The sequence below is a fragment of the Chelonoidis abingdonii genome, chromosome 6 (genome assembly GCF_003597395.2).
Source record: "Chelonoidis abingdonii isolate Lonesome George chromosome 6, CheloAbing_2.0, whole genome shotgun sequence".
Lineage (NCBI taxonomy): Eukaryota > Metazoa > Chordata > Testudines > Testudinidae > Chelonoidis > Chelonoidis abingdonii.
This window is the reverse complement of record NC_133774.1, coordinates 102,420,844-102,439,644: the sequence shown is the minus strand read 5'-3', so window position 1 is coordinate 102,439,644 and position 18,801 is coordinate 102,420,844. Positions and strand designations below refer to the sequence as shown.

General features: G+C 37.3%; 1 protein-coding gene across 4 annotated transcripts in view; it reads right to left on the bottom strand.

Moving 5' to 3' along the window:
- VPS13A (vacuolar protein sorting 13 homolog A) overlaps positions 1-18,801 on the bottom strand; it is a 339,425-nt gene that overhangs the window by 62,997 nt on the left and 257,627 nt on the right. For all 4 annotated transcript variants that reach the window (XM_032790455.2, XM_032790457.2, XM_075067294.1 and 1 more), the window contains 5 exons: positions 9,765-9,893; positions 7,892-8,025; positions 5,400-5,529; positions 2,487-2,722; positions 835-988 (listed from right to left, as the gene is read on the bottom strand). In XM_032790455.2, the coding sequence (XP_032646346.1) occupies positions 835-988; positions 2,487-2,722; positions 5,400-5,529; positions 7,892-8,025; positions 9,765-9,893 (783 nt within the window). The remainder of the gene's footprint in view (positions 1-834; positions 989-2,486; positions 2,723-5,399; positions 5,530-7,891; positions 8,026-9,764; positions 9,894-18,801) is intronic.

Genomic DNA, 18,801 nt, shown 5'->3' with positions numbered 1-18,801 from the left:
CCTGGACTCAGTTTCCTGCACAAATGTATTTAAATATAAACATACTACATATAGAAAAAGGAAGATTCAGATCTTTTTAATTTAAAAAAAAACATTTAGAATGTTCTGCTTGATATTTACAGTATGATAATATAAAGCACTGCTTTACGTGATTCACCTTGCCTAGAAAAGAAACATGCACAGCTATTTTATTATGCAATCTTAACTATAGCACTTTATCAGCCACATATTTAATTATAATGTTACTTTTGCCGTCTATTACTATAGTAAAGCTATACATTTACTATTTGCTTGTATGTTAGCAATTCTAATATTTACAATTGTTCAAAGCATGTAATAACAAAACACAAATAGAAAAAGCTGTGGTGTCAAAAAGTTTGTATTAAACATCACGTGAAGAAGTGCAATGCTCCTTGACTGTGTATGTGTGTGCAGATCTTTATGATCACACAACCTACAATTGGTTATGCCCCCTTAAATAAGGTAAAGGCTAAAAACAAATTGGATACAGTAACTTTCAAGGTCTTATTGTATCCCTTCTGGAGATACATAAGATAAGGTTTTCAAATGGACTCTATTGGAATATGTGCGCAGATCTTTATGACCACACAACTTGCAATTGGTTATGCCCCCTTAAATAAGGTAAAGGCTAAAAACAAATTGGATACTGTAACTTTCAAGGTCTTATTGTATCCTTTCTGGAGATACATAAAGAAAGGTTTTCAAATGGACCCTACTGAAATATTGCCAACATTTCTTCTTCTTTCGCCCTCTCTCTCTATCTGTCTGTCTATCTATGTATACCTAAGAGTAAAGAGTACTATCAAATATTACCATAACATTTGTTTCCAGCTCAACAATCTTGTTTTCTGAAGGGGATAGCTCACTGTAGTCTTTAAATTCTCTCTCTAACTTTTCAGTTTGCTTAATGCTCATTGGCTTCCATCTTGATTTCTTCTTGGGTCTTGTCTCCCAAACTACATCAGAACTTGTAAATGAAAACAAGACAAATAGTAAACATAAAAGAATGAAAGATTAGCAGTTTCAAGTTTATTTTGACAATTTTATCATTTTAAATATTATTTTGCTGGACATGGATCCTCAATACATATAAAACATATGACAGACAAACAAAAAACACCAAATTCCATGTAGTATTCTTTTTTGGTTATTTTATTTATTTATTGGCAACTTAGTATTAGTACTAGGCAATATTCAATTTTGATTGCTGCTGCATATCTATCCAAGAGGGTTAAAAAAAATAAACTATACACAGTTTCCCCTACTTTCAAGATACAAAATGAAAAATTTATTACCTGAATATCTTAGTTTCTCTCCTCATTCCTAACAAACAAGTAATGCCTCTCACCCGTGGAATTCAGAAATAACCCAGAACTGTTCTGGAGATATTTAATGCATGCCACCAACAATTCTAGTTGGCAACTGGCTATGGGTGATTGCTGTGAGGAAAAATAGTGATTCAGTGAAGTTTTGGTTCTTTGACCATAATTTTACCACTATGGCAAACATTTGTAAAGCCAAGCTTAGTTTGACCTCAGGTAAACAGCTCTCTGTATTGGGATCAAAAAGTTCCTCCTGATTTTGAACCATTTCCAGCACCTGGGAAGTTATGAGTGGGTTTGTTTCTCCACACAGGACATTAATTGGGGTTTTGTCCCTGAATGGATACAGATGCATAACTTGCAACCTGAGTCTTGTCATTGCTACCACCAGCTGTTTCTTTTAAGATTCTGGGTGCAAAGTATTGACGAAAAAGAAGAGGAATAGGTCACCCTTCTGGATGAGTAAGGATTGGTGGCTTGTGTCAGAAAGGCATAGCTTGCCCTCTGAGAGTCCTTGTAAATATTGCACAGCTCAGACTTGGTTATATGCTAGTAGGGCTTCTCTGCTGTGATGGGGGGCAGAGGGAGCTGCTCATGAAGTGCTATACAGGAGAAAATAGAGGGTTACAGCCTCAACATTATGGCAATTCCTCAACTCAGCAGAGGGAGAGAGGAGCTAGATGCTAAAATGAAGTTGCAAGTGCACAAAAACATAAAAATTAGTTATAAAACATACCGGTTGGGAGAAACTGAATTGCTAACTTGTTCCCTTGTTGGAAGAAGAAAATCTGGTTGCCTAAGCTGAAGGGTAGGGCTTAGACCTGGAGTATACATCAGTGTGGACTCCTTTCAAATTCCACAGGTGGGAGGTATTACCCATTAGTGATGAATGAGGAGGGAATATGTGCAGCAGAAAGTTTAACATAACATACTGTACGTGCACACAAAGCACATACCAATTTGAAGCATAAAACTAAATGGAAATGGAATTCCGATTACAGCCTACAAACACACAGTGATTTAGTACTAATAACAAGAAGACTAGATCAGACCAAAAAGTATAAAACTAAAAATAAAACTAGCTGAGTTTAAAATACTTGAAATAATGCTTAGAGTGACTCCCTACCAAATAGATTACTTTACCTTGTAATTCCAATGTAGGACACTTCTTGCTTTGTATAATTGTTAACTAAAGAAATTCCAACATCTTGTAATGATAGAACAATTTCTTGTTCTGCTAGTTCTACTTTTTCACTTTCATATGTTGCTTTAAATACACTCTCATCTTCAGTGAATAGGATAATACGTTGCAAGCCTTCAAAAAATGAAACTAAATAAACTCTCTTTTTATGATCCAGGATGAGAGTGTCCATCATGTCCTACATGAGGAGGAAAAAAAAAAAAAACAACAACCCAAAAGTTTGCAACTCTTGTTCATTCTACTTTGACAAACAAATGTAAATTCTGTACCAACACAGACATTGTCAAATAAAAGCTACATTGGGAAGGTAGGACATTGGAAAGGGTAAGAATGGAAGAAAACAGGTCATATTCATAAGGACATTCTATGAAATTCAAAAATTGTAAAAATTTGAATCATGAAGCGAGATCTCAATTATGCAAGCACTCATTATTCCCATTTGTCCCTTTGTCTTAAAGTTAAGAATATGGACAAGTGCAAATATTTCCCCTATGCGAGCTATGCACATGCTGATAATTGATTAAACTAATGCAAACACATCAGAAGTTAAAGTATTTGTTTCTGCTTTATTAGAAACAATGAAAAGAAGAGGAAATCTATATTTACTTACTGGAGAAGCATAAAACTGAAACCAATAAGAACAGTTAGCATAAGAGAAATAAAAAGTTAACTATATATCGGTACTGTTTTAAGTACAGCCTCAATAACACAGAACATTTCTATTCAGGTGATTAATATAATGAAAACGGATTTTTTTGTTTTCATGTACCAGAATGTGTAAAATATTCTTATGCTTTAAAGTATTTCCATATCTTCAAAAAGTGAAATGGAACAATATCTTAAATTATGATTGGTTGCTCTGGCTATAAAAGAGCTTTTTGGCAACTGTCTCAGGTTTCCATAACTAAGAATCAGTCATGGTTTCCACAAGTTAGGCTCTTACAGACATAATCTATTCTCCATTCTTGTACAAACTCCTATTGTTTTCAGCAGGAGTTAAAATTGGGTGTAACATAGTGCTGTGTTTTAAACATGTGGTTTATTATTTGTTTCGGCAGTTTAAAGGATAATTCCTACAGTAAACTGGTCTTAACACAACAAATAAGCTGAAATTTGTAGTTTTAGAGTTTTAAACCAGGTTTCGAATTCTTGAAGAGAAACGTTAGAATACTATTAAATCCAAGAACTCTATTAACACAAACAGCACTTTTGTGAAATCAGGGTTTGTCTATACAGTCAGTGTGCTGCAAGCTGGGTTGTAAATCTACCTGGCACTAGTGTGTCATGCACTAACTATCCATGTGGACCTTGCTGCCGCACACTAAAAATTCCTCTATTCTCATAGGTAAGTCCCCAGTATAACAAAACTGGCAATATTTAGTTACCTGAATAAAGGAAAATGGCAACACAATTATTTAACAATTCCCATAGCACTACCCATTCATTAGGAAAATGACAGACGTGTTCATTTGGCCCTTATTTCTCCAAAGCGCATACTCTTGCCTGGTCTACACTTGGGGGGGGGGGGGCGGGGGAGATCGATCTAAGATACGCAACTTCAGCTATGAAACTAACGTAGCTGAAGTCGACGTATCTTAGATCGACTTACCTCTCATCCTCACAGCGTGGGATCGACGGCCGTGGCTCCCCCATCGACTCCACTTCCGTCTTCCGTCTCGGTGGAGTTCCGGAGTGGACGGGGAGCGTGCTTGAGGATCGATTTATCGCCTCTAGACGAGACGCGATAAATCGATCCCCAGCAGATCGAATGCTACTTGCCGATCTGGTGGGTAGTGTGGATGTTCCCTTTGAAAAACTGTGTCATTAAATTGTTTTGTTTTGTCTCTCTTTGCTTCTTTCCTTTCTTAGTCACTTCCTAAGTCTTCAACAATTGATATTCTGGTTCTTCCCTTATGGAAAAGTCCTACAGAATTTAACAAGGATGAAGTTTCTAGAATACTAAAAGAACAAATAAAAAAAACTATTGATACTGCACTCAGTGAATCAGCACTCCTCTGCAAAATAGAGTGGGGTCCAGAGGTGTCTAACAAACTTTCCTGGAATTTATTTTTAAAATAATATTTTTTTAAAATAAGAACTAAAAAATTCCATTGAACAACCACCATGTTAGGAGGACATTACAGTTACACTGTTAGCAATCAAAATAAAGAAAATGTCAAAGTCGACGTTGCATGAATAAGCTTAAATGCTGCCCCCTGTATACTCTAAAGCACTTAAATTTAAAAGACTGCATGCTATTTTTCAAATACAATATGTATTATACTTTGTCCTACAACCTGTAAGGTGCATCTTCAAAAGTGTGCAAGAAGAGCCTAATCCAAAGCCTACTGAAGTGAATGTGAGTCTTTCCATCATGCCTTAAATGCAACAGGGTTCTGCAAGACTGAATGACTTTCATGGAGTGTCTGATACCTCCAGAATAATAAGTAAGTATACCACCTTCTAATAGTGCGTATCTAAGACTGTAAATAACAAACCCATTTTTTTTCTATTTATTGAGATCATGTATTTAAAGGTTATTGCGGTGCATAACACAAGAGAAAGAACTTAGGATGGCAGGCAACCTTAATATCAACATTTCTGACTTCCGAATACTTTGCCAGGTAACTATAAACCACATTTTAACAGGTATTTTAATCAAGCACCAATTTTTTAGAAAAATATGTCTGTAAATAAATAAAGTACAGCCAGCCTGCTAGTATCTGTGCCAGAAAGCTGCTTTCATAATTATGAGCATCAGACAAGCAATACTGGGGCCTAAAATTAACATACAGAAATACAATATCAACAGTTAGCACTGGTAAGAGTTCTATGATGTTAAATAGTACACGTACATCTTTTTGTGTTACTTCCCCGTTGCACTTTCCACATTTCCATTTCAACTTTCTAGAGCCTACCGGATCAGCCCAAGTGTACAATACTGCTTTATTTGGCATGAGACAGTCCTCCATCACATTGAGAGAACTGCAAAATAATGATTAACAATATATATTCAATGATCTTTTTATACAACAAACTCAAAATCTAACACCAAAGAATTGCACCATTTCTTACCTGTTAATTTATTCTCACTTTCATAGAATCATAGAATATCAGGGTTGGAAGGTACTTCAGGAGGTCATCTAGTCTAACCCCCTGCTCAAAGCAGGACCAATCTCCAACTAAATCATTCCAATCAGGGCTTTGGCAAGCCTGACCTTAAAAGCCTCTAAGGAAGGAGATTCCACCATCTCCCTAGGTAACCCATTCCAATGCTTCACCACCCTCCTAGTGAAAAAGTTTTTCCTAATATCCAACCTAAACCTCCCCCACTGCAACATGAGACCATTAATTCTTGTTCTGTCATATGGTACCACCGAGAGAAGTCTAGATCCATCCTCTCTGGAACCCCCTTTCAAGAAGCTGAAAGCAGCTATCCAAGATAATATCAATGTATCATTAGTGGGCTTCCTGTTTCTTGGCAATACTCCACTTGGAATACATTAATAAAGTTTTTTCCTTTGTATTTTTAAACTATAAAAGTGTGAATTTAAAGCAATATTCAGTGTGCAAATACACACACACAAACTTTAGAGAAGAGTAATTAAATCAATTTTACATGTTTATAATTTTACAAAGTGTGGGATAGTTCAGCTTAGTGAAATTATAATTTTTAAAAATATTTTATTAACAACATAAATGAACTTCTGATACAAGTACACCTCTACCCCGATATGACGCTGTCCTTGGGAGCCAAAAAACCTTTCCATGTTATATGTGAAACCGTGTTATATCGAACTTGCTTTGATCCGCTGGAGTGCGCAGCCCTGCCCTCCCAGAGCACTGCTTTACCATGTTATATCCGAATTCGTGTTAAATCGGGTCCCATTATATCGGAGTAGAGGTGTATTAGTAAATCTTATCCATAGCCTATATTTGTTTCCTTTTAAAATCTCGTGTGTGTTTGGTCAACCTGTATATCTATTTTATTCAAATTCCAAAAATAGTATGAAATATACCTGATATTAATTATTAGTAAAATTTCCATTCTGAGTACTTATTGGTTACTAATGGCAAATAAGTAACAAGAAGGCAGAAAGCAGAGCTTAGAAATCATGAAGGGAATCTAGGCTGAGTACTGTGTATCACACAAACAGTTCTAGGGAAGAACAATGTATTTATAGATGCAACTACCTGGAGCATACTCTACCACAGAATTTGCTGGCTGAGGCATGAAGGTTTAGTCTGTAGTGTCTCAGTACTGTATTATGGATATCTCCAAAAAGTACGATCTTTACAGATCTATACAGCCTTGACATGGCTAGGGGGTCTGGTGCAGTATGTTGTAATACTATCAGAAACTGGTCTCCCCCCACTATAATGTACTGTTTTGTTTGTTTCTTGGGTAAACAACTTCATCTACTATAGCTTTAAAATTACATGGAGAATTCCCAAAAGGCACCTCAACAAGCCAGAAATAATATGATGTTCAAATGCCACAACTTCATTCAACAAGAAACAAAAATATAAACACACAAAAAGAAGCAGGATTCATAGAGTTTTTGCAGCAAAAGGTGCCTATAGCCACTGAGTCCAACTAACTGCTATCCTCTCTCTTACCTGCACATCTCCAAACAGCAAACTACAATTTTCAAAACAGTCCATTAATTTTGAGTACCTCCGCTGAAACATCAAAAGGTGCCATTTTGCAGAGGTGCTGAGTATCCACAGCCCCTAATGATTTCAGTTAGAGTTGTGAGTGCTCACTGTCTACCAACATCAGGCCCAGCATGTTGCACACCCAGAAAATGAGGTCCATGAATGAGTGGCTGTGTGTGACAATTTGGTTTTAGTGACTTGCCCAGCATCATGTGGCAAGTCTGTGTAAAGCCAGGGATAGAACCCAGTTCTCCTTGGTTGCAGATAAGTGTCCTATCCACACCATCATGTTTTTTTCTTCTTGTAGCCCCATGCCTCATGGACAACACAACACCGCTTCATTAACAATACATCCCATCCATCAACAGAATATCATCTATGATGCACACTTTGAGTACATCTCCACCTCATGAAACATGCTGAATATTTTTTTGTTGTTTTTTAATCTCATTTTTCACAGCTCTTTGAGAGACAGTATGCAGAACTATAGAAAACTTGCATGTACATATATGCATACAGTGTACGAGTTGCAGGTTCTTGCTCTCACACACACAATTATATATGTGCATATGCACATGTATGCGACCCTGTAACTCATACACTGTAAGCATATATACACATGCAAGTTTATATATACAGTCTGCACCTATATGCTATGGAGAGTTTTATAACAACATTGCAAACATACCTCTGCCCATATTCAATCATCTCTTCCTTGGTATGGTTAATTAACAGGAATGGAGCTGCACCGTCATGGTAATCTGATAAAGTAACTACTGTAGAACGTTCGGTCAGGTTAACATCCACTATAATGCCACCAAGCTATCAGATAGGAAATAAGAGTAAGTATCTGTGGTGTGATAAACCTTTTAATGTATAAAATATCATTTACTTTTTACAATGTGAAAACATTTAACCCCATAAGCTAAAACACAAACATCTGTTTTAATCTACTTTTATTATATTTTCCTGACCATATATTGAAAGTCAGGAAAGAGAGGCTGCATGGGGCTGAACTCAATGACCTTTCAAGGTCCCTTCCAGTTCTATGAGATATATATATATATGGAGATATACCTATATATATAGAATTTAGTGTTCCAAGACCACACAGGCATTCTACACCCTCAAATAATAAAGTTATTTGCTGGCAGAGCAATCGTTTTCTGGATCATTTAAACTCCAGGGCATGCTTGACGAGTTTGTACATTCTGACCTCAACAATATGCTTTTGTTAAGGCTGTACCTAACCTCCCCTCCTACAAAGTTGGAGAAAGCGACCCTATAACAATCTGTTTAGGCAGAGATAGGATTGACTATCAGACAAACTAACCAGTGGCAATAAACATATATCCTTAAGCCTGTGAACACAGCTCTTGTGATGCTTAATTTCATTTGACTATGTTGTGCTACACCTCAAGATAATAAAACATGCACTATAGGAAGTTCAGAAATTCATAAAGTTTAAAAAGCCACCATAACAATCAGCAATGTCCCTACACATACAAAATGAAAAAGTAATGGATAAATCTACAAATAGGGCAACTGACTTCAACTGTTATAAACTGGCTAATTCTAACATTTTATATATTTTCAATTAACATAAGCCAGTGCTAAACTGAAATGTAGCCTGTCCCCAAAAGATCACTTTTAATACGGGAAATTAATTTAGAAGCATGTGGGCCTTTATTTTCACTTATCTCTAACTATATTCATGTTTCCTAAAGACACTGTATGGAGTTTAAAATTTTTAGCTGTATGTGAAAAAAGTTCTTCAAATAAATGTTCAATAATAAGAATCAAACCCACTCTTAATCAATAATTGTAATACAGGTAGCAGTCCTACAGCAAACCCTGAGTTCTATGACTTTTCCATTCAGATACAGTAAACAAAATGGTAAAAAAGTTATAGTCCATTTTACAGGATCCTAACAATGTACTGTACACTGTGGTCTAGATTTTCAGCTCAGATATATGAGAACTGCTTCACTGACTTAAATGGTGCTCCAAGCCTTTTACATCAGCTGAATATCTAGCTTACAATCCTTCCTCCTCCACCTTCACCTGACATCAAGATTACAAAGTCACTCACACCTGGGCCAGAAATGAACTGGTAAATTGCAAAAATGCCGACTTACAAAATGTAGAGTATTAGCTACCTGTTTTCATTAAGTAAGTAAAAACTTTAACATGAGAGACAATTAACGGAATAAACACTAGCAGCAAATATAACAGACCTGATTCTGATTTCGTTTAAACAGAATTTCATTTATGAACCAGGAGCAACTCCACTGATGTCAATACAGTGTAAAACTGTAAATTTTACTGTCAACCAGTGTAAAACTAATGCAAATGAAATAGGCATGAAGCCCAGTCAATATTCAAAACAGCCAACATTTCAGTTTTGACAGGTTTATTTTTTATAGAATATATGAAGATTTTATATATATATTTTGGAATACCCCATTGTTTTTGGAATAGGAGAAGAGTTTCGTATGCAAGGAGGTGGAGTATAGATTTATGTTGTCCTCTATAATTATAAAAAAAAAAAAATCACTTACCTTATTGTCCAAATACAGCAATGTACAGTTTTCTTGCTTATTAAAACAGATCATCTTGGGGGGAATGTTGGAGTTTTCAACTCTAATCAGCAGTTTATTTGAATCATTTTCAGGCCAAAAGGGAATGCACTAGAATAAAATAATAAATGTTATATTCAAATGAATAGAAATCAGAATGGAAAACTGCTATGCAGCCCTCAAATGGCACTTTTCTTCTTATTACTATAATTTATATTACAGCGTCAAGGGCCGAGACCCCATTGTACTAGATGCTGTACAAGCATAGGGCAAAAGGCAGTCCCTGCCCCAAAGAGTTTACAATGCAAGTACCAGACAAGAGACAGCAGATGGCTATAGACAGACCAATGAGGGAGCATAAGGAAACAATGAGACAACAACGGTTGACATGATAGGCTGTAGTCTCAACCCCCTACAGTGCTCAGCAGCAATAAAATATATTGATTTTTAAAAACACCTTCATCTTAACTGCTGTAAAATGAATAGGGAGCTCTGTTAGAATTTTCTAAACAGTTACCTAATCTAAAAAGGAACCCAGAACGTTTATGCTAGAGCAAGGGAGTGGAAAGGAGGGGTGAGGAACTAATGGTAAAAAAGGAATGGAGGCCAACACATATAGCATTTAAAAAAGAGAACAGCACCTGTAATGGAAAACGAAATTAAAATTTAGAGAAAATTAAGAAAGCTCTGGCTTTTAACCACCAGTTTCCTGTTTAATCCATTTAACATGTATGGGGGCTGGTATTTTTTTCTCCTTATTGCTCAGGAAGTCCCAGCTATATATTCATGAAAGCTGGTGCACAGGTGTGACTGACTGGTTATGCCTTATCAGTCTGCAAAAGACATACTCTAATTTAAGAACTTTGGTATCTCTTTTACCAAAAATTATGAATTATTTATCAGCTTCAACAGTGACATTCAGTGATAAAAATCTCACTTTAGCATAATGGTAAAACCTATTATATGTTCAACTCTCTAAATAAGCAAATTAAGTTAGGTATCAGCATGTTAGTGTATTTTTATACTTACTTTTCCTGTTGAAGGGCTGTGTAATTAAATCCAACCCTGCACATTGCTCTTTATTAGCCATGTCTCACCCACTGTCTTTTTTAACATTTTCCAATTTTATACAGTGTATTATAAGGCCAATTAAAATTAGACTTGCCTTTTCCTTAAGTAAGTGCAGCATGTTTTGCTGCTAGTGTAATTAATTCCTTTATTTCACTGTCAAACAGTCAACTGAAATTTTTTTGGTCATTCGTTGAAGTTGACTTCATTATTATTATTTATATTTCAGTAGTACATAAAGGCCTCAAGCAAGATCATAGCCCCATTGTACTAGAGTCTACAATCACATAAGAAGAGACAAAGAGCTTATTTTCACATAGAAAATACAGGCAAAGAGGGAGAGGGGAAAGAGAGGCACTGAAAAATATGACTTTACTGGGATCTTACAGAAGGTCACTAGGAATAGTAGTGAGGTCTCGAGTCCCGTGCACATTTAGACTTCTAAAAACTATACCTTTAAAATTTATGGTAAGTTTAATTCTTATGGAAGGAGACACTAAACAAGAGCCAGGGATTATTTGGACAAATATTAAACAAGCTTGCCCAGAAAACTCTTCCTCTTTAAATACATACCTGCCACATCTGATATCTCAGTTATGTGCCTCTCCAAAGGAAAATAATATGAACTGTAGTATTAGGATGAGACTAGCATACTCAATTTTGTATGACTGTACAACAACCTGAACTCAAAATTTCCAACAGTGAAGGGCTAGTTCACTAACTTACCAGGCCATCAAGTTCCCTCTCCCACAAATTCTCAGACCCCAGGAAGCAGGAAGACAAGAAAATAAATTAGTTAAACAGCAAGACTGACTAGGTTATGCAAGTGAAAAGGGTACGCTACAGACAATAGAAATGCATTCTCATGAAGCAAACAAAAAGAAAAACTATGAAAGGTAAAATGGAAAGGTAAACTATAGGATGGAAATTAGGAAAGCTAAGAGGAAATCTGAAGATTAAATAGCCCAAAACAAAGAAGGTGATAGACAGTTTCATATATCAGAAGCAGGAAAATTGCAAAATGGAGTAATGGTAGCAATTAAGGATAAGGAAGACTTGGAGAAAAACTAGGCAATTTTTTTTTTTGCACTAGTCTTAGGCACAGAGCATGCTGAGGTTATGCTTATGCCAAAACTCATCTTTACATGGTAATAGATGTGACAGTGTGAGATATGACTGTGTCAAACTGTAATCTTCATTTTATACAAGGAACTCCATTTTCTATCATGTTCTGAAGGCATGTCTAACCTTGCCATTGTGATATACTGAATTCATCCATCCCATCACAGAGCAATGTGGAGCCATCAGCTTGGATTGTGTTTCAACTGCTGGCCTAATCCCAGCAGGACACTGGATTTTCTACCCAAGGGAACCAGCATGGCTAGTGGATCTGCAGCTTCTCAGCCTGAGCACACGATGAAAGGAGGAGCAACTATTTAAGAGGGGATAACTTCTGTGAGACGGGAGGCCATTCATCACCATATTTAAGAAGAAATGCAGACAAACCCTCAGAATCAATAAAGGGGTGAATTCTGACTGTGGTGGAGAGGGAGAATGTCTCAGGACTTTTGTTATTTTACAAGTATCTCTAACTCCTGTGCTTTTTAAGAATAAAGTGACTGGTTAAGAAATTCCTTTGTTAAACCTATGTTCATTGCTTGCCTGCAACGTTGTCTCTGAAAGAGTTAAAATTAGAAGCCAGAGTGCCCACAACTAGGTGGGAAACACTTTGGGAGCATATGTAAGCAACTAGGGGCTCAGGAAGTCAGGAACTGGTTTATTGGACTTAAGCAGCTGGACTGCAGAGTCCCACATCCCAAAGATGGGTTCAGACAAGAAGTCTTTTCCAGTGAATGCACCCTAGAAACCCAGAGCTAGAAGCATGTGGAGTCCAGAGATTGGGTTCACTTACAGACTGGTGACCATCTAGAGGGGGACTAGGCCAGGCTGTGACAAAGAAAACGGGGCATTGTCAGAGCAAAGGTGTCAAAAAAGGAGGAGCTGGCATAAACAGATAAGTTGGAGAGCAACAAGTGAGGACTTGGTAGTACTTGGTAGTAAATACCCAAGACATTTTGAGGAATTTGAGAAAGAAGTGTGGCTGAGCTGCTACAAATTTTGACATTTTTCATTAAAATTGAAGCTTACTAACCTGTAACTTGGGTTCTTCAACATGGACTCTGCATACTCCCATGCTTGGGATGCTTCCACTAGTGCAACTTGAACAGAACCTTAACTAGTGTGGCATCTCATGCAACACTCATGTCCTGCTCCTCTCAGTGTCTGTGAATATTTGGGATGAGGACACAAAAGGGGGCATTATGTTCCAGCTGTTTCAGTTCCTTCCCCTGTGACCCCAGGTCCTTTGTTAAGTATGACCCCAAGGAAAAGGGGAAGGATGGAAAGGAGTATGCATATGCAGTCCAGCTTAGGGGACTCAGGTGAGTAACTTTCATTTCCTTCTATGTGTCCTCTGCATATTCCTACTCCTGGGATAGATTGCTTAGCAGTATACTAATCCTTGTAAGGTGGGCCATGGAGTCGCAATTGAATAAGGACTTGAAAATTGCTTCACCAAACCCTGCATCTCAGCTAGACACCAAGTCTAGAACATAGTGTTTAGTAAAAGTATTAATGGGGCTCCACATAGCTATCCTGCAACTTCCTGCAAGTTTTTAGTAAAAGTCATAAAGGTTACTTTAACTTTAGCAGAATGTGCTAAAAATCCCTTTGTGGAGCAGACCAGATGCTAACATACACTTCTTGTATACAACACTTAACCCATCTAGATAAAATTTGAGTAGTGATAGTGTGAGCCATCTACGTAAAAGATGAACACGTTGGGAATTTGTCTCAAATGTTTATTTCTGTCCAAATACTATACTAAAGCTCTTTTAATATCCAGAGTATGCGGTCTAGCCTTCCTTACATGACTAAGAAGTTTAGCAAAGAATACCAGTACATTACTTGCTTGATTTATATGAAACTCAGAAATCACCGTAAGTAAAAACCTAGAGTGGGGACATAGCAATAGTTTGTCATTATGAAAGGCAGTAAACGGTGGCTCAGCCATCAATTCTTCAAGTTCACTTTTTCTCCTTGCTGAATAGCTATTATAGAAGCTGCTTTAATGGATAAATGGAAAAATGTACATTCCCCAAAAGGTTCAAAAGAGTGTTGCATGAGATGAGCAAGTACTATATTTAGATCCCAAGATGATACAGGATCTCTAATTGGTAGATATAAATTAAGTCCTTTTAGAAAACTTTTAACCATATAATGAACATACATAGATTTATTATCCATAGGAACAAGGTGTATTGAAACTACAAAGAGATGGACCCGAACAAAAGACAGCAAGAAACTAGACATTTGAAGATGTAGCAAATACTCTAAAATATACTAATAGGTGCTGTATAAGGATCTATATTAGCAAATCTGCGTTATATTCAATAACTACTTTCTTGACAATGCTGTGACTAGCCAATTGTCTAGATAAGGAGAAATGAGAATCCCTTGCTTTCTCAGATATGTTGCCACTATGGAAGGACACTGTTTGAAAACACCTGGTACAGCAGAAAGACAAAAGGGAAGGAACTTGAGTGGAAGTGGTCCTTTCTCAAATAAAATGCAGGTATTTCTGACGGATCGTCTACTGAAGTCTGAAAATACATATCCTTTAGATTGAGAGTGGCAAACCAGTTCTGAATAGAAACGAAGCAAATTATGAAGGCTAGAGTCAACATACAGAACTGAAAACTTCAATGAAATGCATTTAGCATCCTGATATATAATATGGGACAAAGATCTCCCACCCCGTTTTAAAATAACTAAGTATCTTGAATAAAAAACCCTTTCCTTTGTCTTATATGCAGCACTTCCTCTATAGCTCCCGGTTTTTAGACGGGAGAGAACTTTGACTCTCAGCAGGCTCTCATGTGATGGGTCCCTGGAGAAGGAAGAGAGACAAGGGTTGGAGACAGGGTTTTGAATTTGATAAAGTATCTGTTGAAAATAACTTCTAGATTTGTTCTGTCTGATGTTATAGACTGCCACTGATGGGAGAACTGGGATAGGAGGTCTCCAAATGGGGTAGGGCAGGCACTGGATACGACTGATTTGCAGGTCCTATGTTCTCATGTAAAAAAAGGACTGAGGTTGAGATCCAGAAGATGGTGTAACCGATAGTATCCCTTTACTGCAGGGATTAAAAGGTTTCTCTTTCTATTGCCATTGCTGATGAGGAGTCCACTGATGATAATTCCTCTTTTGATAAAAAGAGGATGAAGATGGAGATTACTGTCTACAGTACCTAAATAAAGGCATGTAGAGCTGCTTATTTTTTAAAAAACACATGAGAATTTGGCTATAAACTTAATATTCTTCATTTCCCCTAAAACCTCATCTGTTTTTAACTAAAGAAACCATTCCCTTCAAACAGGAGATCTTCAGATCTCATTCTCATCTCTGGAGGAAGACCCACAGATCTTAATCAGGCATGGTGTCAAAGATAGGCCCAAAACCACAGACCTAGCCGAAATAGCCAAAGACTCAAAAGTTGTCCTCAAATCAAGCTTAGCAGCACTCTGACATTCCACCACAATGAATTTGCCACCCTTCTCTGGTCATCTTGGTGATTCTTTATATAGGCTGACATATTTCCCCATAGTTGGTACTGATAGCATGCCACCATCGCCCGATAATTTGCTACTCTTATACCAACGGTAGCAGAGGAGAAATTTCTTCTTCCTGGCAAGTTTTTCCCTTTCTTCTCATCTGGTGTTGAATGAATCTCTTCAGTGTAGCTTCCATCACCAATGAATTTGAGGATGGATGGATGTGAAACATTAATAAGTCTTCTTGGGGAAACTGATATAATTAATCTACCCTTTTAGACATCAGCTGCTCTGATGGAAGTGCAGACCATGTAGCTTTTGCTGCTTGACAAAGTCCATTTAGTAAAGCAAGTGTAACCCTCTGTCTTGCAGACTCCACTAATTTATCAAATATAGGTTGCACCATCTTCCTCTATGGACACTGAATAAATATTAAATGTTTTTGTCATTTTAGCCATTCTGTCTAATTCATGGTATAATACTGCATCTTCTGATGATGATGAAGCTAATGACACCCCAAACACTTTCTTCTGGAGACGTTATGTCTCCAGAGTCCATGTTCAACACTCCTGTGGCTGTTCTATTTTCTCTTCCATGTCTGATAAAGCATCCTGCAAAATCATAGGACTCCCATTTCTCTCTCTCCATTGTACAATCAGATCCATGCTTTTCAGATCCAAAGACTGAAATCCTTCCTGGATCCATGTCCAGAACCCATGATTGAGTTTGCCAATCAAGTCAAAAGCCTGTATTTAAATCTGATGGGTAAAATCATGGGTGATACAGATCCTGTCCCAAATCCTTGTGTAGAATAGTATCTATCCTTCTGACAAAAGATCTTATCCGGTTCCATGTCTAGATGCAAATCTGAATGATGCAAATACAAACTGTGAAGGAAAGGTCAGGAAAGGTGCATGAAAGCTCCAATAGGCACTGCTGTTGTTCAAGCTGCACCAGTCCACCAGGAGTGGGACCATACAGAGGACATTCAGTGAAAAATCTGTTACTATACTGGAGAACGGGAGGGCAACAAATTTATCTATGTTTTAAAATGTTCTTAGCAATGATCCTGAGATCTACAACGCCTCACTTTAGTATCTGGAAAAGCAGCGAGTCCAGTGCTGTTCAATATTTTCATTAATGACTTGGATGATGGAGTGGAGAGTATGCTTATAACATTTGTGGATGACACCAGGCTGGGAGGGGTAGTAAGCACTTTGGAGCATAGAATTAGAATTTAAAATAACTTCGATAAATTGGTGAATTGGTCTGAAATCAACCAGATGAAATTAAATAAAAACAAGTGCAAAGTACTACACTTGTGTTAGACACGATACGGCAGAAAAGGATCTAGGGATATAGAGTCAATCACAAACTGTATATGACATCCCAATGTGATGTAGTAGTGAAAAAGGCTAAAATTTTGGGATATATTAACAGGAATGCTCTATGTAAGACATGGGACATAATTACCCTACTCTACTCAGCATTGGTGAGGCTTCAGTTGGAATATTGTGCTCAGTTTTGGGTGCCACACTTTAAGAAAGATGTGGACCATCTGGGGAGAATCCAATGGACAGCAACAAAAACAATAAAAGGTTTAGATAACATGAGTTATGAGGAAAGGTTAAAAAACTGGGTATATTTAGTTTTGAGAAAAGATGACCGAAAGGACCTGATAATCGTCTTCATATATTAAAAGCTGTTATATAGAGGAAGGTGATCAGTTGTTGTCCACGTGCACTGAATAATCTGCTTAATTTACAGCAAGGAAAAGGTAGGTTAGTTACAAGGAAAAACTTTCCAAGTATAGAGAGAGTTAAGCAAAGGAATAGGTTACCAAGGGAGATTGTGGAATCCCTATCACTGGAAGTTTTTTAGAACATGTTGGACAAATACCTGTCAAGGGAGGATCTAGGTATACTTGGTCCTGTCTCACGATTGACTAGACGACTGCTCAAGGTCCATTCCAGCCCTGTGTTTCTCTGATTCTTGGTAAAAATGCAATTATAAAATACCTTGGTGAGCACAATATGATGTGGCCAAGCCAGTAATAGCATCAAGTAAACGAAAACTGTACTTCTGTAATCTTTTAGCATTTTGTGGCATGTCAACAAAATAGCCTATGAAGGAGAGCCAGTTGGCACACTTTATCTGGACTTTGAAAAAGTCTTTGACATGGTCCCTCAAACTGGCAACAGTGGGAAAGAATAGGTAAGTATAATCAGGCACCAGCAAATGGCTAAGAGAAAACCCGGAGTTGGAATAAAATGGTCAATTTTCAATATGGCAAAAAGATTAACAGTAGAGTGCTCAAAGGTTCCCTAGGATTGGTGTCATTAAATATATTTATTAATGTTCTGTTACAAGGGATGATCAATTAAGTGGCAAAATTTTCAGATGCACAAAATCATTTAGCTTAATCAAAACAATGGCAGATGAAAGTAACTGTAACTACTCAGGAAAGAGATGTAAAAATTATCAACTCAAAAAAATATCTTCTCAATGTTCAGCAGTAGCAGTATAAAAACCAAACAAAAAACACCATCGTTCACAAGAAATGGGATTTAAAAAGAACACTAAGTATTACAGTGCCATTAAGAACATAACATAAGAATGGCCACACTGAGTTAGACCAAAGGTCCATCCAGCCCAGTACCCTGTCTACTGACAGTAGCCAATATCAGGTGCCCTAATGGGACTAAACCTAACAGGAAATGATCAAGTGATCTCTCTCCTGCCATCCAGCTCCACCCTCTGACAAACAGAGGCTAGGGACATCATTCCTTACCCATCCTGGCTAACAGCCATTAATGGACTTAACCTCCATGAATTTATCTAGTTCTCTTTTAAACCATGTTACAGTCCGAGCCTTCATAACTTCCTTAGGCAAGGAGTTCCACAGGTTGACTGTGCACGGTGTGAAGAAGAACTTCCTTTTATTTGCTTTAAACCTGCTGCCCATTAATTTCATGTGGTGGCCCCTAGTTCTTATCTTATGGGAACAAGTAAATAACTTCCTTATTCATGTTCTCCACACCACTCATGATTTTATATACCTCTATCATATCCTCCTCTCCTTAGTCTCCTCTTTTCCAAGCTGAAAAGTCCTAGTCTCTTTAATCTCTCCTCATATGGGACCCATTTTAAACCCCTTATCATTTTAGCTGCTCTTCTCTAAACCTTTTCTAATACCAGTACATCTTTTTTGAGATGAGGAGACCACATCTGTATGCAGTATTCAAGATGTGGGCGTACCATGGATTTGTATAAGGGCAATAGATATTCTCCGTCTTATTCTCTATCCCGTTTTTAATGATTCCTAACATCCTGTT